The 25,159-nt window shown below is 29.5% G+C and overlaps 2 protein-coding genes across 4 annotated transcripts in view; both read left to right on the forward strand.

Moving 5' to 3' along the window:
• Positions 1-8,099, forward strand: part of LOC129976064 (kinesin-like protein KIF17) — a 32,450-nt gene extending 24,351 nt beyond the window's left edge. For 2 of the 3 annotated variants that reach the window (XM_056089426.1, XM_056089427.1), the window contains exon 16: positions 1,834-8,099. In XM_056089426.1, coding sequence (XP_055945401.1) covers positions 1,834-2,120 — 287 coding nt within the window. In that variant the 3' untranslated portion in view covers positions 2,121-8,099. The remainder of the gene's footprint in view (positions 1-1,833) is intronic. The other variant, XM_056089428.1, reaches the window with a different exon arrangement.
• A 2,763-nt stretch (positions 8,100-10,862) lies between these two features.
• The window catches only part of LOC129976133 (excitatory amino acid transporter 1-like), a 113,498-nt gene continuing 99,201 nt past the window's right edge, over positions 10,863-25,159 (forward strand). The window contains exon 1 of the mRNA XM_056089540.1: positions 10,863-11,012. Coding sequence (XP_055945515.1) covers positions 10,938-11,012 — 75 coding nt within the window. The 5' untranslated portion in view covers positions 10,863-10,937. The remainder of the gene's footprint in view (positions 11,013-25,159) is intronic.

The following is a 25,159-nucleotide window of genomic DNA, read 5'->3' on the forward strand; positions in this document are numbered from 1 at the left end:
TAAAAATGAAACAAAGTTACAATGTCTGAAATTTAATCCAAAAATGTCATAGAAAGAAATTGATATCAAACAACATTCTTCGAATTTGGTATTCAAACTGTTACCTCTAAATCATTCTGAAAATAATGTAAATATATATACAAAATTAACTGTACCAGAATGATATTATGAAATGTTATGACTGTTTCTAGGGTGTCTATAATTTCTAAGGGAGTTTTTTATTGCAAATTTTGCTTGTGACATGCCATTCCTTTATTTGCTTGTTGTTATTTTTGGGGAATTTGGTGCGTATAGTACTTTGTATATTTAATTGTGAATTAATTCCATGAAAACTAATTAAAAGCACTTCAAACTAATTCTTGGTGTTATATTTGTATTAGAATTTTCAAAATATTTTCCCTTGAATTTAATTGTTTAAAACACATCATTAGAGTAGATGCATCTTTTACATGCATTTACTCTAATGATGCATCTAATGCATCTTTTACATGAACTCAGAGATATGCAGTTCCTAATGTTTTCCTCTTATTGTAAATATTTTGTATTTTAGGGCATTATACAAATGCAGAATTCATTCAGGACCTCATTTATTTATTGTATATGTATAACAAAGATTTATATTTCATGAGCTTATAAAATCATATGTGCATATTGCTGCTACCTCAATTAGCAGCTCAGACCCAAACCACCAATCCAAGCAAATTATAACATATGCATAACAGAAGGACATAACCTAACTGAAAGATTTTCTAAATTACAGACTAATGAGAAATACATTCTAATTAAAAGATAAAGAATAAAAACAAACTATTATTTTCCAATGAAGAAATTTTATTACTTAAGAAAATGCTGCATTTATTTTATTTTTTCATAAAACCATCAATATCAAAATAGCACCACGTTGTGCAATTTTTCTATTCTAAAAAGTATAAGCTATATTACTTTGATATACACAAAAACTGGACCCTTTACTACATTTTTTTCTTATGGATCACTGTTTTTCAAATTCTTATATGTAATAAATAAATTATTATTATTATTTATGAATTAGAAATAGAATAATAATTCACAGACACATAAGCTTGATTTTAGATGGCTTGCATTCTTTCCTCCATTTATTGCACATCTTCAGGGCACAATATTATTTTACAGTTTCTCATACTAATGTAGAATATTTTTAAGGAATTAATGTTTGAAGTACTTTTTTTGAGTCCTAATGTTATTTGATTTTTCATATTATATTCAATTCGTAAGTGGAAATGTATTTGAAATGCACAATGATCAACTGTATTTGAATTTGAATTAAAAATAGCTTTTAACTTTATGTTAAATGGGAATACTTCTTTTTATTGGTATTATAAATTTCTAATTTTGTATCTGCGGTTTGATTATTATAAAAAATATTCCCTATAATTTGTAACAGCAAAATTTCTTTTTAGAAAAATATCTATCATTGTAATCGTGTTTTGAAGAAAATGTAAAAATATTTTTTTATCTTATTATATATTGATTCTGCAAAACTAATAAATTTTTTCTAATAAACTATTTTTTATTTTGTTATTATTTGAAATCTTTTTAATGCAAAAACATTAGAAATTGGGCATATTTTTTTTATTTATATTTTTCTTATATTTCTACTAAATTTGAGCATTTCATAACTTTCATCCTCATTTGTTTAAAGTATATGAAAAAATAATTATTTATGCTTATTTTTCTGACTTCTTCCTTTTTTCTTATAACACTTAATAGCACCTAAATTTGCAAATAATGAAATGTTGTAAAAAAATTCTTATTAAATTTCTAAAGCCATCATCTCCATTTCTTTTCCAACAGCCAACAAAGATGCACTAACATCAGCCTCCAACGGCAGCATCCCCAACCTTGTAAAAGAGAATAACGCCTTAAATTCACTGAATTCTTCGCTTCTGAATGGCAGCAGCAACTTGAATGGATCCATAAATGGTGGCACAACGCTGCTTATCCAGCCCTCTAGCCAAGAATCGCCTTTGACTTTCCGCAAGCCAACCAAACTAGAGGCCTTGCCCAACGGTGGGGACTTGTACAAGCGAGGCAAGAGGAAATTGCGGACTAATGTTGGTTCCATGGAGTGGCCGATCTGACGACCTTTGTCCCCCAGTGAGCCAGGGCTCAGTGAGTGTAGGGTGCTACCAACAGTTTTACCGCCAATCCGACCCAAGTCGGATGAGGGGAGTGTTGCCCATAATAGAAACTAAATTTTTCACTGTGCACACGAGTTTTTTAGGGTTGTCAGCATACAATGCCTTTTGGAGTATTTAATGATATGGTTATATAGGTTTTGGCATAGGATTTACCAATGTGTCAGTGTGGATCAGTAATGTTGCTACGGGGATTGCGTTTGTGAATGCAAGGAAGGAGTGGGTAGGTATAAATGTTCTAAGCCCAAGTCTTAGAGTGTGCCATTGAGAGGAAACGTTTATCCATTTTTGGCACTTTTTCAAGTCAAATATAATTAAAGAGCGAAAAAATAATTATATGCCCTTGGCAGCATTTCATGTGATACTATCAACTTGGGTGAATAATTAAATTAAGCCCCAGGCACCATTTGCGCTGTCTGTGCCACTGATATAATTGTGGTGAAACGTCGATTATTCGACCTGATATGGGGGTATAACCATCTCAGTTTATAGGTTAACAGAGACTGAATTTTGAAGCAAAAATTCGTTTCTTAAAGACTGCAATTTTTTTTTTAAATTATATTATAAACATGACTTGCAAATACTTCCATTTATTAACATTATAACAAACTCTTTTATTAGCCATCGAACTTCTTGCTATCATTTTTTGATATATTAATTAAATTTAATGAGAAAATTCGCGAATATTAACGATTTCTGCTGTTTCTTTTGCTTTTTTGCAATAATCTTTAAGGGAGGTTAACAAACACGAACCTCTTCTAACGTATTTGCTAAGCCAAATTTCTACAAAAATATATAGAATTTGCTATGTTCAAGAATGGAATTATGTTTATCTTCAAACAACTTTTTTTTCAATAAAAATAACTTTTCAGTAATAATTTTTTTTTTTTTTCGCATCTTGAAAATAGCCTCTATTATCAACTTGGACATACATCTCCGAAAAAAACTCGATTACTTTATTTATTTATTTTTTAAATGAAAAAAACAATTCAATTTTCTGGTACTAATTTGATTAACAGAGATCTCATTTGATAGAGATGCGGATAAAGAAATGTCTACAATTATTTTATGTTCGATGCCTTGCTTTATATATTTCCTGTTATCAAAAAATTCTTTTTTTATTTATTAAATAAACCAGAGGATACTTGGGATGATTATAGAGATTCCAAATAATTTTTGTTTTTAATAATAGTTACGGTGAATAATTTTTTATTAGTAATAATAAATTTTAATATTTAGTGCAATTTAATATAAAGTTTAATAATAAATATTTTCATAAACAATTTTATTCGACTTCATTAGATTTTTTTTTCTATTGTTATATTTCATTCCTTTTTTTTTTACCCATTTTTCTGTGATATTTTTAATACATTGGCTTTGGAAATTGGTACACAGAGTTTTTATACATTGACATGTTGGTAAATCTATTGTTCACCTTCCAATTAGAGTGAAGTAATAAAAAAGTGAATTTACTTCTGAGAAATTCTGTTCATATTTGTTGTTCATAGAGTTAAATGGATTCCCAAATTTGCTTTGAGCACAATTTAATTTAAAATTGATATTTATCTATATCTCATCATTGGAAATTTTAAAATTTATTGAATATAAAGTTTTTTTTTCCTTCCTATTTTGGTAATTCAGATAAGGGTCTTTTAATTTTTGAAACTTTCAAAAGAACTAGTCTTTTATTAAAGCAGAAGGCAATTCAAAAAAGAAAATTAGGATAATTCTTGTCTAATTTATTGTAATTATAAAGGGCAAACTTTAAAATACATCTGGACGTAAAAAAAGGGCTAAAATCTCTGGGTTTCTGCTTCTTTTCTCCTATTTCCTTCAAGTGATTTTTATACTTGAGATTACTTAAATCATTTTTAGTGAGCAACTTTATTATCTGATTTTAATATTAAAAAAATCTTTAATTTTAAAACTTTATGGTCACTAGGGGAAAATGTGACATTTTCCTTTTCTTCAGAATGTAAGCACCTTAATAATTTTTCAAAAATTGTTTTCGAGATTCTCTTTAATTAAAAAAGATCGAATTTAAATTTCTAATGTCTGATTTAATGTTCATATTGATGTATCAGATTTAAATTTTGATTATGTATAAAAAGTAAATTTTTCTTTTGTTTTATATTTACTCTAAAAACTTTTATTTCATTTAAATTTTTCAGTGGATAGATGGGATTATATTTTAATATTCCTTTAAAGTTGACGACGAAATTATAATAATTAATATTCAGGGGAAAATAAAAATTATTTATTATATTTATATCAAATGAAAATGTTATTTTTGTTTTTGTATCATAGACAACCCTGTGTGATTTCATTTCCATAAAAGTATTCTAAATATTTGATATACGGGATAAATATAAATATTTTGCTGGAAGTCAATGATTCTAAAATACACTAAGTGCCAGATTTTTAAAGCATCCTTACTCCTGTGCTGATTTACTTTTTTAAACGGGTACCTTTATAGTAAACAAATTGTTTAACTTAAAATGTATATCAGTATAATTGCAAAAGTTTTTTTATATTTTTTTAATTCGAAAAATTTCATGTAGCAAACTTTTTATACTCTCTTAATATTAGATGATCTTTGCTATTATAACAAAGTTCTTTGTCTCCTAATTGTGCTTTAATTTTTATATAAAATTATGATCTGTTTTACTAAGCTAAAATTGAAAATTGATGTCAACTTTCAAGTTAAAAAGCATTTATTATTATTTAGATGCATAATACTGTAAATTCTTCTCTATAAATAGAAGAAAAGTTACATATTTTACTTGTGAATTAAATTAATCTATCATTTATTTATAATTTATGTAAACTTCCTTTAAAGATTGTCTGTTGACGAATGTTAAATATAACTTGACCGAGGAAATTTAAAGCATAGTAGTAAATGTAAATAATGACAGTAAATTTGTTGTTGTGAAAATTTGGAATCATGATTGTTCTATAAAATTCTAAAAAAATCGAATATCATCTTATAATCAAAGGAAAAAATGTTATATCTTATAATCAAAGGAAAAAATATAATATCTGTGTTCCCCTCAAATTTATTGAATTCCTCAAAAGTTCTCCTTTATTCATATTTGAAAAAACTTTTTTCTAATCCCGAAATATTTTCAGTGTTTGATGAACTGCAACTGTCTGTGTGTTTTCTAGCATTTTGTAAATAGGTACCTTTAAAAAAGCCAATAATCAGCCACTGGGGGACAAACTAGTGCCTATTTTCTTGTACATACATATCTGTAAAAAATGTATTTATATATAAAATATATAATTCATTAATATATTGAATTTGAATGAATTTTTTAAACTTTTGTGAAGGCTGTGGAAGTTTTGTTCTTATTGTAAAATAAAGTTTCTATTAAATAATGAGTATTAAGTATTATGTGCTATAAATCTTTATTAAATTGGAAATATATAAAATGTAGATTTCATTTAACGTTTTGGTGACAACCATTGAAATAAGAATTATATTAACAATCCTTTTTCTAACTGAAAGTTAAACCTGCTATTGTGTTAAATGGATTCATTTATTTCGTATGATTTTTTTTTAATGTCGTGAAATCTCTCCAGACATTATGTTAAATTTAGCAGAAATAAATGTTGTTAATAAAATGTATTATTAATTTTTATCTTGTTGTAATAAATAATTTTTGTTTTTTTAGTTTAGTTGATGAAATGTTTTATTAATAGTTCATTTTTCATTAACCTTTTTACAACAAAATAGGTTTCCTCGTCAATAAATGATAAGCAGCTGATCGCTTGAACTGTCATTGAAGGGTTAATGAAATTTTTTTCTCAATAAATTAATTAATAATTTTACATAAAAGCAATAAGTTTATCTCTTTTGGAGATTTTTGAAAGAAAATCATCATTATTAACATTTGCATTTTTTGCAATAGACCAAATGAAATAGTATGTTGTTCTATGCTTCTTTGCATACTTGTTGAGGATGTTGCTTGAAAATTATATTCTGAAATATTACTTTTCTCTAGTTTTAATTCTATACCAAAATAATGAAAAGGTTTTTGAAAGGATTCAAGGTATAAGTTAACTAAGCTCAAGAAAAAAAAATGTATAGTTTTATAGTTTATATATTTCATAGATATGAAAATGTGCCTTTTGTAGTTAGTATATGAAGAACTCTAAAACAAATTGCTAATTTTGAATTAGCTGCATAAATTGATCTCTGTAAATTATATTAAATATTGCAATCATTAAAAATATGTATTAAATATTTTAACTACTTTAATAATTCATATTTTGCCAGTCATTGAGTTTTGGTTAGATTATCCTTGTATTCATCTGTTTTACTTGACATATGTGATATAAACATATGCACAAGGATAATATCCTATGTTTATGCATATCCTAATAAGGATTGATTAGTAAGCATTTATGATGTTATAAAGCTGTTTCATGATTAGTTCTAGCTGAAATTGCTCATTGTTGTAATTGTTTTTGTTGATGTATAATGTTATTGTTATTGATAGATCCTTTAAGATTAATTCTATATAATGTTAAGTATATATTATGATTTTTTTTTTCAAAACGAGACAAGTAACGTTTTTATTACTTAATTATAAGCTTTAAATTATTTTGAAATAAATTCATGAATATTTATTTTTTGCTGTACGTTTTTATGTCTCTGAGTCATGTGTAGCTCATGAAAATTATTTGCAGTGTTTCTAATCATTAATATCAATATTTTATTATGATATTTGCCATTTGATTTTTTTGTTCCATTTTTGAGTTTTTAGTCTTATTATACACAGTGTGTCTGTCCATTCTAATGGTAACCCAATTTCTCATCAAATGAAGATATTTTGTACTGTAAAAAAACATCTAAATGTCATAAATAAATATAATTTATATATTTATTTATAACAGTGACTATGCTGATGAAAAAAATTGCAACTAAAAATTGTTATTAAAACTGACTGAGTTATGATGCATCACTATTTAGATAATTTTAGACTATTTCAGTGGTTGCCTTGAGAAAGATCCACCAATCTACATTCACCATTTGCTTAAGATGGACGATTATTGTTTTAAAATTATGAAATTCAAAGCTCAATCATCTTTAATAGCAGATGTGTTTAATTTTTTTTATTCAAAATGTTAATATGCCAAGAAAATCTTGCTAAAAGACAAGGATATTGTACTGTATAAAAATTAAGATTTCGTAATTTATAAAAAAGTTCATTTATTGACTCGAACCTCATAAAATATAATTATTTTCGCCGTTTAGAGCAAAATTTTCAAATTGGAAATATGTGCATATCTTTTACAGTTTAAAAATTAAGACCACAATTAGAATGGACATGCAAGTTAATTACTGCAGTAATTAACTTGCAAATTTTCTCACTGCTTTAGTCAAGAATCTGTGATAGATTCAAGTTTGTTTGTTTTTTTATTTTATTTGAATTTTTACATCATTTATTATTTATTTTGTAAACTTTTACTGAAGAATATTTGTTACTTAGCATTTTTTCTAGTCTTATTATTTTTTATTATTTATTTAAAAATATTACATGTTTATGCTTTACAATGCTTCCCCGGTGAAAATGATTTTATTTACATATCCTGTAAATGTTCTAAGCAACTGTTTTATCTTTTAAAGTTTATCTAGTCATAAATGAATTGTGCTGTGATTTCTGCAAGGGTAATCTGTAGACGTGAATTATTGATGTTACTTATAGTGTTGCCACTGTTATACTACAAATGTTCATATTTTTGGTATCATAATTTATCTAATTATTCCTGCATTGTACTTAAGTTTTGGTTTGAAAAAATAATAGAGTGTGATATTGCATGCTTAGAAAAACATAAGTCCTTTCGGGAATTGGTACTTAGGATGTATAAATTTTCACTGTAAAAAAAATGTGTGTTTTCTTTTATTGTTGGAAAACATTGTACATGTGTAAAAATAATAAAACTTATTTTTTAAGAAACCTGTGTTGCTTATTAATAGAAATATATCAATCATAATTTATTTTGGTAAAATTTATGTTATATTAATTCTATCGTAATTGTCGTTAGAATAACTACTTTCCCCTATATCTGGCATCAAAATCACTGATTATGCAGTTTTCAAGGCATGAGCCATTTACTTATTTACTATCATATTAAAAACACATAGATCTGACACAAAAGCGTTTAAAAACATATTTTAGGTGCTATTACTAATATATTTTTTCCCATGGAAATAAATGACTATTTTATCAGATGTATTATTTAAGAGTAAGAAGAATTCCAAAAGATATAGAATTTGCATTGAACCAGACGCCAAATTTTATGCCATTAGCACGATGCATTTTTGAGTTATAGGCATGCTCTCTGACGATCAAAAAGATTCTCTATAGATTTCATTCTAAATTTGACGATGCCCTATAATTTCGATTTCGAGATAGCATTCTAAATTCAATCATCTAACTATTTATTTATTTATTATTATTATTTTGTTAATGTATTCATAAACAAGTCAATGTTAATCTTTTTTTCTTTCTTTTTTTTCTAATTTAAGGAAGGCTAAAAAACGTCAAGTTTCATCTAAAATCTGTTCAAATCGTTATCTAAATTTCCGAAAATAGCATTATTTCCTCTCTGTAGGATTTGCATTTGTGAAAGTGAAAATAGAGGGGTAATATTACGAAAAAATGCAAAATTCAGAAGGGAAAAAAAAAAAAACCCCATTTATTCATTCATATAATAGAAGGAAATTTTTGTAAGTAATTAGATCTGGAAATCGATTGCGAATATCGTTCTGTGAGCTGTTGAACTGACATAGCAAAATACTAAAGTTGCATCTGCTACTAGAGAAGTGAATACGCAGATCCAACAGAGAAAGCAAGTGGCAACTGCAAAATTAACAGAAGATTTTGACTAAACTGAATAAAGGTTTGAAATTTCAAAAACAAAACCCTCTACTGATAAATATATGAATGTTTGCTTGCATGCCGTTTATACAAATTCTAGAACTTATCAGAAAACAGACTTAAGTTGGTTTTGATTCATTTATATTAGATCCATGAAGAGTTTCCTCGATGGCCAGAAGCTTGACCCTGACTATGACCACAAACAGTCTTTAGGGGTATGATATGCACGAAGGATAGAACCTGGGACCGTGTGGCTAGCAGTCCAGTAACTAAAACCATTATACCAAAACGATCGTTCGGGTAGAAGAGTTGTTAACTGGCTTATATTCTATTCACCACAAGTCTGTGTGGCAGCTATACTACTTCAATCCTTTGAGACCTGGATTTTCAAACTGATCCAGCACTGAAACAAATTCCTCAACATGAATAGAATTATGTCAAAAATAATAAATTTGCAATACTTTAGTTTCATATTATCATTCATTGCATTTTTTTCTTCCTCATATACATAGCATAAAGTAAGTAATGTAATCGGCAAAAAATTCGACCCAGACGTTGACGAATCTCCACGCTTCAGACCTTCCTCAGTTCGTAAAACACATTTTTGAAAAATGTCTGTCTGTGACAAAGATAACTAAAAAAACTTTAACCCATACGGGTGGAATTTGGTATACGGTCTTTACACCAAATTTGTAGATTTCTACAAATTTTAAGCAAATCCATTCAGAAGTCTACCCAGCCGTTCGAATAAAATTTAACATGATAACTACACAACGAAAAGAGCTATGTAGTTAAAATTCGTTAGGTTATTTGTAAAATTCATAGACGTTAGACAAATTTAATATCTATAGTGTAGATATTTATCAAAATTTGAGACAAATACAACAACGAGGTGACTTTCTGTCTGTCATTACTTTCAGAAATATGAAATCGCGATAACTCAAAAACGCAGTGACTTAAATATATCAATTTTGGTATGGTATTTTGTGACTACAAATGGAGTTTTACGTCAAAATTTTGTGACTACAAATGGAGTTTTACGTCAAATTTTTGTGACTACAAATGGAGTTTTACGTCAAAATTTTGTGACTACAAATGGAGTTTTACGACAAAATTTTGTGACTACAAATGGAGTTTTACGTCAAATTTTTGTGACTACAAATGGAGTTTTACGTCAAATTTTTGTGACTACAAATGGAGTTTTACGTCAAATTTTTGTGACTACAAATGGAGTTTTACGTCAAATTTTTGGTTCAATCGGTTAGAAAAAAAAAAAAACACGTCAAAAGCCCAAATTCGATTTTTGGATGTCTTTAACCACATGCCAAGAATTAAGCCAAAGATGGCACGATAGATCCAGTAGAAATGCCAAATTCATGCCAAAGATTAATAATTCTATTGTAACTATTGTACACCAGTGGCATGAAAGGCATTCTTTGGGATAAAATCTTTATTTGAGAGTATGCGATAAAGTTTAGAGGAAACCCCTCCCGTTTGTTTTATTAGTGTGTGTTTTACGCTTATTGATATTACTTAGTAATTCCAAGCATAGATTGCAAATTACGGGAAATGAACTGGTCACCATCTCAAAGAGAATTAAAGCACCTCAGCCATCAGGTAAATAAACACCTCAGGTAATCGTTAATCAAACATTTTTAATCTATAACGAAGGTAATCGTCACTTCCTGAGTCGGAACGGATTGTTTCTGTGCTCAAAGGTGGATTTTCATTCCAGAAATGAAACACAGGAAAAGGTGCGTCACTCGGAGAAGATGTAACCAAAAGTCGGAAATGCGTGCGCTCTTCCTTATTTTGGCAGATTTCCGATTTAATGAAACTGTCATTTTCGTCGATTCATCTGCCGTGAATCATCATGTCTCTCTTTGGCTCCTCAAGAAAGTCCGAGAAACGAAGGAGTAAAATAAGCGATGCCTCGTGGGTGTATATGGTGAGTCGCTTTTATTTTATTTATTCCAATTTTAAATATTCTGTAAATATTTTAAATCTCCCGATAAGTAGCTTCCATGGATATTCTTTTTTTCACAATCTTGTTTACAAAATATAAACAGAATAAGTATTATAGCCAATAAGAAATTTGACCACGAGATTTTGGTTTAATACCTAACTTATAGAATTTCTATCTTGTTTCCTTGAATTCTGGAATTACGTCACTCGGTCTATCGGCTTATCTGTCAATTATGGTAACTGAGAACCGATGAAACAAATGAAATTCGGTATGTGATCTTTGTTTCGATATTATACAACTATATCAAATTTTGAACGAAATACGTTAATGTAAAGTTTGTCTATGTGTCCCAGATTATACACGTGAACATGATTGTAACGAGTTACATGGATGAAATTTGGCATTTAATTTTATCGATATGTGTATGCAAGTTTCGGGCTCTGTCCCAAGTCGACGTCAGAGAGAAAAGGTGGGCTTCCGTAAAACAACTCATCTAGTAGGAAAGCGCCAAATAAAAATTGAAACCACCAAAAGGATTGGTAATTGTCACATTTACAATAAAAATATTTTGGAATGCCAAACAATGGAATAAAAGAGTAAATAATAATTTAAAAAATTAAAAAATGATTAATAAAAGTAAATATAAAATAGAAGAATATGTCATAAGAGCATAATAGTGTCCATAGTTATTATTGACAAAGCTTTCTACAGTTTTTCTTTTAACGCGATTTGCCGATTTGAGGAAAGTGTCGACCTGAGTGCTTGAACTCAGCCTTCGGACATAACAGGTGAATGGAGTAATGGAATGACGATGAGATCACTTAGTAAGTGTTCGAGAACTCAAATTCGTGTATATTTGAAATTTTCAATTAAATCGAGCAAAATATTGACTGTCTGTCTATTCCTGAGCATGAAGATACTATCTCAAAAATGCATGAAGCTACATAAATAAAATTTAGTATGTTGTTTTGAAATCAAAATTATAGATCAGTATTAGATTTTGAATTCAATGTTTCAAATGGCCTTAAAATGTATACTAGACATTTTTTACTATATTGCAAAGCTGAGCACAAAATGTGCCAAATTATGAATGTTCTTAGTAGCACACAGATACTGTACAATATTGTATGGCGTTCAATATTCGCAATATTATACAGTTTTTTTTTTTGGCTATTGATTAAATAATATATTATCGCACAATATTGTACAATATTTTTTTTTTACTATACTGTAAAGCTGAGCACAAAATGTGCCATATTATGAATATCCTTAGTACCACACATATACTGTACAATAGTGTATGGCATTGTTCAGTGTTCGCAATATTATACAATATTGTTGAATATTGATTAATATCATATAATATTGCGCAATATTGTGCAACAGACTGTGTTACCTGGGATTCGGCTATAATTATTTCCCTTCAACTTTTTTCATTTTGAAGTATACGAGGAAGTTGGAGGGGAAAATGCCCATGGGTTTATGCTGCAAATTAAAATAAATGTGGTAATATTTTATCCGTCTTTCTGGCACTCAATACTGAGTGGTATTCTGGCATCTCTTTCTCTCTCTCTCTCTATATATATATATGTGTGTGTGTGTGTGTGTGTGTGTGTGTCTGCGCGCGCACCTGTGTGTGCGTGACGCTTTGCGCAATCAATCTTGTTAATATGATAAATATAACTAACATAATTTTGACTGAGTTTGAACTGTCAAGGGATATATTGTAGGAAGGTTGAAAATCTAAATGGAGTTCGTGAATGAGTATTTTTTATCAGAGGGAGTGGAATTGATGCGAGATAAAAAATTTCATTTCATTGTAATTCCTTTGAGATAGAAGATTAAAATAAACGATTTAAATTAAGTAAATGATTGCCTCTTCAATACGAACAACTTTTGTACAGAAGTTTTTCGATACTTGCAAAATCTTTGAAATGAAAGATTTAAAAGGAATTTTCAACCCCTAATTTCGGAAGAATTTAAACTTTTGCTGACGAGATCTAGTTGGAGAAACTTTCATCAGTTGCATTTTCTTTTATTTTCTTTCATCATCATATTTCCAATACTTTCGAAATCAGAAATGATGGAATGGGAGTAAAATGTTTTTTCCGTAAATTTCAGGAAAAAAAGAATGTACTTCCTCTTCCGTTTACCAATAGGAATTTTTTAATTGAAAACCATATATATATATATATATATATATATATATATATATATATATGAATTTTTTACAGAAGAATGCATTAATACCCTTGTTTCGGTATAGTTCAAAACTATTAAACAATATTGGATTTTATCAAAAATATTTAGAAATATTTTGTATTTCAACAAACAATGATAAAAAAATGCTTATATTGATAAATATATTTATATGCACTATCTTCCCATACAGTAATGTGTAATATACCTATACAGTGAACAGTAGTATACCCATACATCACTATCTACCTACAGTGTACAGCAATATATCCATACATCACTATTTATCCATACAGTGAACAGTAATATATCCATACATCACTATCTACCCATACAGTGAATTAAATGTAGTACAATTTTCTTCCCTAAGTCTGTGTATTCTTACCTTCGTTCCGTAACTGAAAATCTTATAACTTTAAACGAGGAATCCTTGTATATATATTTATTTATTGTATCTCGGAAATGGCTCTAACGATTGGATCGAATTTTATATTTAGATAAGGTGTTTTTTTTTAAAGTTTACCTATATAGGTGGTATTTTTCCCGAAAAAACGATTCTATGTTTTAAAAAAACGCATTTTTTTATAATTAACTATTACAATAAGTTTATTCAACTTCGGCTTCGAAGTGTGTTAAGTACGGTGCAGTGGTCAGAACAACATGAATGGTGCGTATGTCTTGGGTCCTTGGTTCGATTCGCATTTTTTGCTTAATTTTTTTAAATTTAGCTATTCATATTAAATATTTTTGCTTTTTAAGTTATTTATATAGGTGTCTTTCCTGAAAAAATACACTATTTTAAAAACAAAAACATTTTTTTATAACTATTAGAGCATTTTCTATCTGCTCTCATGCTGAGAATGTCATATAGCGCCATCCAAACCTGATTTCACAGTGGTAAAACTGAGTGCAAGTTCAAAAACATAAGTAATGATAGATAAACTGTAAAATAAATGCTGTAATATAGCAGATGGTTTTCGAATATCGTGTTAAACTAAGAGCATTCATGATTTTTTAACATTATTTTGATCTGTGTATATATAGGGAAGATGGAAAAATATTCGTATGTAATCAGTATGTGATTCGGATCTAAATATTTTCTTCAAATTATAATAATTATAATAATAATTTTACAAAAAAAGAAATGCCGAGCAAAGCGTGGTTTCCTAGATATTAGTATTTCTTAATGCTCATTGTAAAGTTCAGTGTTGTATGAATCATAAATGGTATTCGGGCGTTGTATTTTTGCCGTTTCCAGCTCCATCTAGCCTTAAAAAGTATTACAAATGTCTGTAAAATGTCGGATGATTCGACCTACCAAAGACATACTTTTAAGTTCTGGTTCAAAATGTGATAAACAGTTTATTTTAAAGTAAAATATGGTGATATAATTACATTTTTTAAAAGATATATTAATTTTTTTTCTCTCATACTTATTTTACAATACAGTGGAATCTCTCTCTTAACGAGTGTGATTTGTTCCTGAATCTTATCCATGATACTTGTTAAGCAAAATATTTTTTTCCATAAGAATCCCTGTAAAAATAGGACAATGTGTTCCATTCCGAAAAATAAATGCTCAAACAAATTTTTAATTATGTAATTTATTATTTATAATACTTGCTTTCTTTACAAAAAAAATTGAAGATATTTGCCTTTAGCTGTGCTTCAAAATTTGAGGAAAATGAGATTTGGTATTATTGTTAAATGAATTTGTTGCCTGCATAGTTATCGCCTTACAGAGCGATGCTTCTCAATTTATGATGAAATAATTTCCCACCCATTCAGCCTTATTCAGTGTAAAGTTTTTGCTATTTTATTATTTCCTCTTCTACAGCTTTTTGCTGTGACACATAATGAAGAATCCTCCATTTTCTCCAAGGGTAATTCTGGTTATATTCCTCCACCATCTCATCGATGTCATTACAATCCACCTTTAACCCCATACTCTTAACCAGAGACAAAATCTCGTCGATTAAGGCTCCGCAATCACTTGCTCAAAACCCCTGGAAATCGCATTTGACAACGCTATCTGGCCAAAACTTCTTCTATATTGATATAAAACATCTTCAAACAAATGCTCAACTCAAATTGATACAGGTCAATCCAGCATATGACGTCACAATGTCTCTTTGACACTCATTCTGCAAAAATCACTCATTCAGCGAATCATTTTATTAACTATTTTTGCTTGACCCTCCGGGTGGGGCACCTCGAAAAGAGGATGAGATGCTTCCGGTATGGTGGTTGGATCTCGCCACCCATGAGGGTACACAAAAAGGTGGGGGATCTGGCTCTTCCCATCGATGACGGGACGTACTTCCTTCGGGAAAGGTTGTACCGTGGCCGGTGATGGCCCTTAGGACTCAACCACAGTTCCCACCAGTGCTGCTGTTGCGGTGGTCCGGTCATTCAGTTTTCTTTATCAGTGTGCCTTCGGACGGGTCGGACAGTCTGTGACATGACTACAATTTTTGCTTTGCTTGTTATGCGTATGACTCTTTAAGGCAGGTGCTCATTAGGTTTGACTGTATGTGGTAATTTTATAAACGAGCCTCATCTGAGGTAATCATATAAAAGGGTCTGACATGTGGTAATTTTATAAGAGACCTATTGTTGACAAATTTCCATCTTCATTTATTTTTTTATATTTTAATTATATTTCATTTCTTTTTCTTTTTCTAATCCATAAAAACTATTTACAAATTTATAAAGCGAATATTGAAAGAGATCTAATTAGAAGTTTAATTTTAAAAAATAAGCTAGATTTTGATGTGTTTTCGCTATAACTTACGAAAATATTCCCACTCAAAAATGAATTTTACCGCCATTTGAAGTCTTTGAAAAATATCTTTTCGATGATGCCAATTTAGCTGTTGTAAAATTTTTTAGTATACATTTAATTAATTTTTAAAACATATTTTTAAATATATTTCACAAAAAATATTTTTATTGCTGTGAATAAAAACCGAAATCGTTTTCAATGTTTCATCAAATATTTGATCGCGTGATTCTTTTTCCATTGTTGAAAGCTGAAGAAAGGACCTTGTTCAATATCAATGTAAGTTACAGATTAAATGAAAAAGTGATGTTACGATAACCAATAAATAAATTCAGAAATGAATCGCTATGAAATTGATCTCTCTGATAGAACAGTTCATTATATAATGGAAAGAACATATGCAAGGCTATTAACTCTTTTTCACTCGGAATGATAATTCGATGCGTAATTATTTACTACATGCACCTCTTTATTACACCAAAAAATAAATACTTGCAACTGTTTTAAGTTGAATTTCCCTGAAAAATGAACCTACATCTTTCTAGAATTCTGTAGGCATTTTTAAAAATTAGAATTAAAAATAAATAAATAAAATGTCAAAATGATGCACCGTCTTGAATGGTGGCTGAGAGAAAGTATTCGAGTGCAAAAGGTTAAAATAACGCAATTTTGATATTTGATAATTTAATGGATTCATGGCATGAAGTCTTATCAAAACAATGAAACTAAAATTAAATAAAACCTGTATCTCCGATGAAGCAACTGGTCCTTAAAGGTGATTAGCACACAATGAACAGATCAAGTTCAAGGCTATTAAAGCAATACAGCTTTGATGTCTATCAAAATTTGATGCTAACAAACATTTTGTTGAGATAATAATAAATATTCAGTTATGCACAAGAAATTTAATTAAAAACAAATACAATTAGTATTGCCGGTGACTCAGTTGGTCGCTAGAATCGCCTAATTTAAAATCAAACAAGCACTATTTTAATATCTACTCATCTTGAACTAGTTTCTCTGCAGAAGGTCACTTAGCTGCTGTAATATGAGATACAAAATTGCCTTTTCAACTTCAGCGTTCCATAAGCAGCCCAATCATCGCTGTATCCGGTGACAAAAAAAGTAAGCAAAATCTCCTTCAACCTACGCATCCAGGATTCCGAAGCGTTTCTGCTGTCTCATAATTGTTGGTGATTCGTCATACAAGTGGGCTATCGATGGGTGTTTTCATACAAGCGCTGGCCTCCATAGGTTAGTGTCATTGTCGCAAATTTCAAATAGATATCGTTTCTAGGTAAATTAGATTTTTGGATGGGAAAAGTAATAAGGGAAGAAAGTAGGTTAAAGATCTTGAAAAATGTTTTGAGGTTGGAGAGAAGACTTAATGGAGGCCTGAATGGGCCTGATTTTTAAAAAGTAGCTTTTTCAGTAATTAAAAATATTACTGTTTTTTATTAGTTGTAATAATAAATCATTTCTGATAGTAAAAACTATTATTTTTACCTTCTCGTATACCAAGGAAAAAAAGTTGGAATTGCCACAAAAATTCTACCGCGGGATTTTTACAAATCTGCCACATTTCAGTCCTCCCTAATTCTAATTTTTTGGAATTATTTGGAACTGTGGCTTTGCTCCGACATTCCATCCATTTTTGGTCACATTCTAATTAATCGATTATTATATCAAGTAAAAATTCAGTTAATTCCAACTTCTGAGTCAAATTTAATGTCGTATAGGCTTACATGCTAATACTGATCAATACTACAGCATGCCAATAATTCCCTTTGTACACGCCACCTACTCTTTCTTTTCCCTTACGAGGCTGCCTGAAATGTTCAGAAAACGGTTACGTCGTAACAATACAATGTTATTCTTCACTGAGTTAGAGGTGTTGCAAGCCGGTGCGTATCATAAAAATAGAGAGCAGTGCTAAAGATGCGCATGCTTTCCGAATTAATCACGTAAGATAATTAAGAATAAATTGCATTTAAAAGTTTGTTCAGCTGCCAGTATGCAGGAGCTTTCTTCCTCATGTTCAGATGGGTAAACGAATACAGAATGCTGTTGTTAGGAAGTAGATTGAGCACTTAGATTGAGATCACACGATCTGAGATCATATTTCAGTCTGAAAAACAAATACATTTCTAATGAAAATATGTGCAATTCTATTTCATCAGAAATTTCTTGTGCATCTTTTTTTTTCCCTCCTGAGATTATCAAATGTCTTTAATTTATGGACACGAGTCATATGTATTGATTTCCGAACAAAGTTATAGCGGTTGAAATAAAGGTGACCATAATTCCAAAATACTTCGTGACAATTGTCGAAACTTAATACTTTCGGGGGAGAGGAGGTTTTTCATTTAATCAGTTCTTAACTTTGTTTGTCCCAATTTAATTCTCCACTATCGCCTTTGACTTAAAAATTTTCAATCTTGATTTACATCAGCTTATTTTCGGCACCAATCAAACTATGGAGAAAATTGCGCTTTGATGCAGACAAAACCTTTTAATGAAACAAGAAGGAAATTTTGTTCAGAAAAAGCATTCAGTGGATGTATCATAAATTTCGTACGACAAGCTGAGTACTGGAAAACAATGCTTTAACCTATAGAAAAAAAAAAAAAAAAAAAAAAAAAGAAAAGAAATAAAGAAATAAAAAAACAAAATGCTGTTAGAAAAATATACATGGCCAAAAGTTTACATAAAAAATAGTACTGTAGAAATTAACAACATATAAGAAGACAAAAAATAGCTAGTTAAATAAAGTCATAATTAATAGCAATCAATATTACTAGCTCGCAACATGATTAGGACTCCAAGAAAGAATTATTCTTCGTATGACCATTTCCCCTTATTTAGTCTCCCGATAGATCATGACATCGTATGTAACTCTCTAGAAGAATTTTCAGATCTTTGTTTTCTAATAGAGATAAGGCTATGATTCTTGCATTTTCCACAGCCTTCATTTTCGTCGACAAGATTGTGGATCAGTGATTTTGCATGCATTAAGAATGTATTTAGATTTTTCTTTCCAGCGATGGGATTAGCATTGTAAGAAGGCCATTTCACAGATTCGTAACTATATTTACAATATCATCTTCAAATTAACAATGCCGAATCCTATATTTATTCTCAAAAATGCAACCGTTGACAATAGCAAAAAAAAAAAAAAAAAAAAAAAAAAAAAATCGCATGATAGAAATAAACATGTAAAATTATAACATACTTTGTGCAATAATGTAATAAATGGTAAGTAACAATAAGCAAGTAAGAAAAGCAACAAAACGAAGCAATTGAGTGAGGTGAGATGATTACTCTTCAATTTTTTTCATCAATCAAAGTCGTTATTCAAAAAGCTATTGCTAATAATCGCTATCTTCCAGTCCTTTTATAGTCTCTGAAGTCCTTTGACATTTACTAAGTGCTCCTTTCTGGTATTAGAAGATAATAGCCTTTGTTGCTAAAAATTCTATTTTCATCGCATTTTAATCAATAAATCAAGTGTGAGTTTTCTTGTTTTCAACCAATATACGATTACAGTTCTGTTGGCATTCTCTTGGCGCCAAATCGCCATATATTGCCATTAATATTTAGATTTTAGACTTTTACTCAGTTTTGAACTAAATCTGTTAATGTATAGACACAGTTTGTTTGTTTTTCCCGTAGACACTGTTGTCGTATATGAACAGCTACTCAAAACAGAAAATGAAAGACAAAATTATGTGACTTGGACACCAAATTTGGAGATCAGCATCAAATTTTGGTCAAAGAGAAGATATCTTGTATTACATCCTTTGTTTATTTGTTTTGTTCCATATTGTTCGAAGTCAAACACAAAACACTCGGAGAAAGTCAATAAATGAGACTCTTCTACATGAGATTCCAAAAATAAGCTTCTGACCTACATATTTGATCCAGTTAACAGGCGGAAAAAGGAATGCATTCCTATCTGATCCGGAAAATCTCGTTTCCACTCGCAGATCGCGTAATTCTTGTTTGTAATTTCGACAGATCGATTCATCGATAATTTCATGTCCTATCGCAAAGCAGATCAATCAATCCTTTTCCTAAGAGACATGCTTTAGTTGAGCTGAACTGAACTTCGTAATTTTCTTCTTGGTTGAGAATGGCCTCCTCTTTCACATTTTTTGACACCAAATGTTGAAATAAAAAGAGTATAATCTGAGGAAAATTTCGTGTATGAACTTCACTTAACCTTGAAAGAAGGTGAATATGAAAAGCCCCAATAAGAATTTACGATGTGTGGCTAGAGGCGACCACACCATCTATAACACCGTATAACATTCAAAATAAGGGGCATCTTACAACATATACTTTTATTCATATGCAAAAAATATATAAAGATATTTTTAATGAAATTCTGAAAGTTAAAATAACACACAAAGTAAATTAAAGCCTATATTTATAATTAGCCTCTTTTTGCAACCAGTGAATTAAGGTGGGATAATTAATTGTATTTAATTTCAATTAAATGTCTTATGCACAATTTGAGGTATACGATTATGTCAATAAAATATTTTTAAATCACTAAGTTGTGATTGACATTAAAGTCGTGTTGTTTTTATAACTTCGCTTCCTCTTATTAATAAATCTTCTTTAAAGGATTCAGGTCCCACGACGTCAAAGTGTAATTAATTACTTGGGTAATTGATTTCCAATTGAATGTTGCCTTTCGCTATAATGTAATTTTCCTTTCTGACCACTCGCGTAAGTTATGATAATAAACAGAATCCTTCTTTATTAACTTTCAACAATGGAATACAATAACACGACGACCTATCGATGTTTGACGAAGCGATGAAAACAATTTGAAATTCACTGCAACAATAAAATTTACTGTTTAAAAGTACGCAAAAAAAAAAAAAAACTGATTTTTTTAAAAAAAAAATGTCAAAATTCAAGAAACATTAGGCTCTTACAATTCAAGAAACACATCAAGACGGGCTCTTACAATTCGGTCTCTTTGAAAATCTAAGAGGTCCGCCATTTTACGCTTTTGACAAAAATAAAAGAATTACAGAACTTCAATAAAGCTAACACATTCTACTTGAATATATACATTGCTACTTATAAAAAAACTAGTGACTATTATATTTTAATGCTTACGAAGCACATTCAAAAATGTCACTTTTGTTCACAAGTGTTTCCAATATTTTGATAACCACCTGTATGTTAACTTCATTTGAATTGATTTTGCTCACAATTTGCTACAAAACTACAAATTTGGTGTAAAGACAGTATACCAAATTCCATCCGTCTTGCTCAAATCATTTTTGAGTTATTTTTGTCCCAGATAGACATTTTCCAAACATGTGTTTCTTCAACTCATGGAAGTCTAAAACGTGGAAATACGTCAAAATCTCGAGTTCCAATTTTTGACGATGACTATATTTTCTCTATACTACGTATACCAGAAAGTAAAGTACTGTAAAGAAATGAAAATGATATCATTAAAGAGGTAACTTTTTGAGATTTAACATAACAGAAAAACCTTCTTGTGAAATTAATAATTTTGAAAGAAATGGTCATCTAGTTCCATAGGGAAGTCATTGGGATTTTCTATTTTTAATGATAACAATAATTTTACTGTATTTTTTCTACGAAAAAATAAAAGTATTTTGCAAATGCGCATTGTTTCTTTTACAAGTTAAAATAATCTCAAATTTGCTATAAATCACGTCCCCATTTGCGCTTATAGAATAATAAAGTAAAAAAAAAAAGACATTTATATGTTCGTCACGTGAAAATACGTGACTTGATTCATTTCATGACCGCTTTCATGCATAGGAAAGATGAATAGGAAGCGTGCATGTTGCATGTAAAGAATTTACAAATACTTTTCACGTGTTATTTCATATATCAGGATTAGCAGTGTCCCGATCCTTTATGTTATGTTTTTACACTTATTTATTTACGAAGAAGTATTCAGTTAAGTAGATAAATCTGTTTTTCTGAACTTGAAAAAGGTTAAGTATTTATATATTTAAAGTCTGAAATGGGTGCATGGATTAGATGTTTTTGTTCATACAATTTTAGAAATATGTCAGTAGTTTGAAAAACATCAAAAAGGACTATTTGTAAAAATTTTTGGTTGCTGATAAACCGACTTCATATGCATATTCTGTTACACGTCTAATAATAATAATAATAATTAATGTGCGGTAACTGGGAATTGATGCTTTAAAGAACTCATTGTTTGACCTAGAAATAGCAAATTTGGTGCATATATGCATTGTGCGTCTTGTAGCCATTTTACTGAAATAAACGAAGAATTTTAATTAAAAAAACTAAATAAAATTTAAGCAATAGATTCCAAAAAATATTATTAAGGAAAAATTATTTTTACATCGTTATGAAATTCAAAAATTATCTTTTTCAACAGTATCAATTTTATCAAATTTTCCCTTAATTATGGAATTTTTTAAAAAAATTCTGTATAATTCGCATCAATTTTTTGAAAATATTGTTATGAAATTCAAATCGTTTTCATCTTTTGAATGCATTTTATTATAGTTATTTAATTATTTAAGTGTGGCAATACAAATCACGTTAAATAGTTATTTTGAAATAAATGCAGAATTATGCGATATCAATAAGGTCATTATCTATGGTCACTTCAATATGAAGTACTTAATTGTTTTTGCTTAAGATTGAAAAGAATTTGAAAATAAAGATGATAAGAAATCTAACATTGACCTCCAGATTGCCGACAGGAATTTTTTTTCTAGTACCTGATAGGATTGTACGAGTGAAAGAGCAGGCAGTTCAAGTCATTTCATAATGCAAATAACTTGAATCCATTTCAATATTTCCTTTTTTTTCACAACCTGCAGATTACTCCAAGTAATGTCACTCTTATGTAAAAAAAAAGAAAGAAAAAAGCTATCATCGGAATATCTAATATTCCAAAATACAACATAAACAAATTTCAGAATGTCTTCAAGGGCATAAACATTATTATTTGCAACATTTTATTTGTACTGTTAAAAGAATTTAAGATATTCAGGGTGAATTTTAATTATCTTAATCCTCTTTACAATGAAATAAATTGGCACCAAAACGATATGCATCTATCTATTGCTGCGAGAATGATACAGACATCTAGCTTATGAGATATTTATTTGTTAACGAAACGACTCATATATCAAAAAGATGCGTATCATTTTTATGGTAATAAAATATTGCACATTTTGTTATTCTTCTGAGTTGTCTTGCTTTACAACAAAAACAAATTATCTTTCTGAATTTAATCCTAGATTTCATTTTCTGCCTTTCTGGAATTAAGTTTCTGCATTCTTTTGAAGTCATTTCAATTGAATTCATTTTAAGCGATTCGGTACTTGTAGGTTGCAACGGCGATCAAAAACCGCCAAGAAAAAATTTCGCCAATTTGGCAGTTTTAATCATCAAACTATATAGACTATGCTTTTAGAAGGGGAAAAAGTCTTTTCTTATAGCGTACTTGAGTATATTTTTATAATTTGGCGACATTTCTTCTTGGCGCTTTTCGATCGCCATTAAAACCGAATTGTGCTAGAGATTCATACATTTCTAACTGATGCATTTAATTGTACAATATATTAATTAACCAAAATTAATGACGAACGCATTAGTTAACCAGCAGTAGTGGTCTCCCTAAAACTTTCTCGTATACTCTCTAATGAATGTGTTGTTCCAGAAACGCTTTGCATTGCATTGGCGTTCAATAGTTCTAGAAATATTAATTTTGGGCATGAATTAACATTTGTATTAAATCTATCATGTGATCCTTGCTAAGCGTTTCGGCGATTAATCATTAGTATGTGGTTAAAAGAATATAATAATAAGTTGAAATAAAAAAAATAGACAAAACTACACTTTGCAGTCAAAAATTGCCGAATGCGGACTCAAAGAGGTCAGAAATGAGCCAAAATCTTTAGTTTTTTTGATTATTACAGTACCTTTTCACTTACTTGCATACGTAATATAGAGAAAGTATAGTAATGTCAAAAAATTCAACTCGAGATCTTGACGTATCTCCACTTTTTAGACTTTCCTAATTTAGGAAAACACATTTTTTGAAAATGTCCGTCCATCTGTCTGTGATAAAGATAATTCTAAAATGCTTTGAACTAGACAGTTGAAATTTGGTATATGATCTTTACATCAAATTTGTAGATTTCTATAAATTTTGAGTAAAATCTTTTCAGACGAAGTCTGTCAGTCCTGCTGTTCGACTATAAGTTAACAAGATGATTACAAAAAGAAGAGATCTAAACAGATAATATTCTGTACACACATTTAACATCTATAGTGTAGACATCTGTCAAACTTGGAGCTAAATCCAACAACCGGTTGATGGTCTTTCGGTCCATACTTTCAGAAACGAATATATTCAATAATACAAAAACCCAATGACATAAATATATCAAATTTGGTATAGAATTTTGTGACTACTAGAACAGATTTATGTCAAATATTTATTCCAATCGGTTGTGGAAAAGGTGTCTAAAACACAAATTCGACTTTTGTATACTATTAACTGTATGCCAGGAATTAATCGCCAAATAACTCGCCAAGGATCACACGATAGATTCAGTAAAAATGTAAAATTCATGCGAAAAAATATTTCTTAACTGTTGAATGCCAAAGCCATGATGATAAATTTATTTAGAGTATGTGAGAAAGATTTAGGGAGACCACTTCCGCCAGTTTTACGACCGATTCAAATCAAAATTGACACAGAACAGCAATATTAGTAACAAGATGGCATACTAAATATAATTTATTTGTATCAAAATATTTTTGAACCAATATTTGCATGCATGCTAAATTGCAGATCAACAGACGATCAATCCTTTGAGGTTTAATTCAAAATTTAACATGGTTCTACACATTATATACCAAGACTATTTACTGAATTTCCTTTATATTATCTGCAGGGGTTTTTTAAAAAGTAATTTTAATTAATTATCGCGTTTACATGCAGACGAAAATATGAATCGACCAATTATGGATATGTTCTCAGATTTAACTCAAAATTTAAACGCTCTAAATACTAAATTCATGGACCAAATTTCATCCAACTAACTCTTTGTGTTTTGAACTTATTGTTTTCACTTGTCTCTGGCAGCCAAAAAGG

Source organism: Argiope bruennichi, chromosome 7 (assembly GCF_947563725.1).
Source record: "Argiope bruennichi chromosome 7, qqArgBrue1.1, whole genome shotgun sequence".
Lineage (NCBI taxonomy): Eukaryota > Metazoa > Arthropoda > Arachnida > Araneae > Araneidae > Argiope > Argiope bruennichi.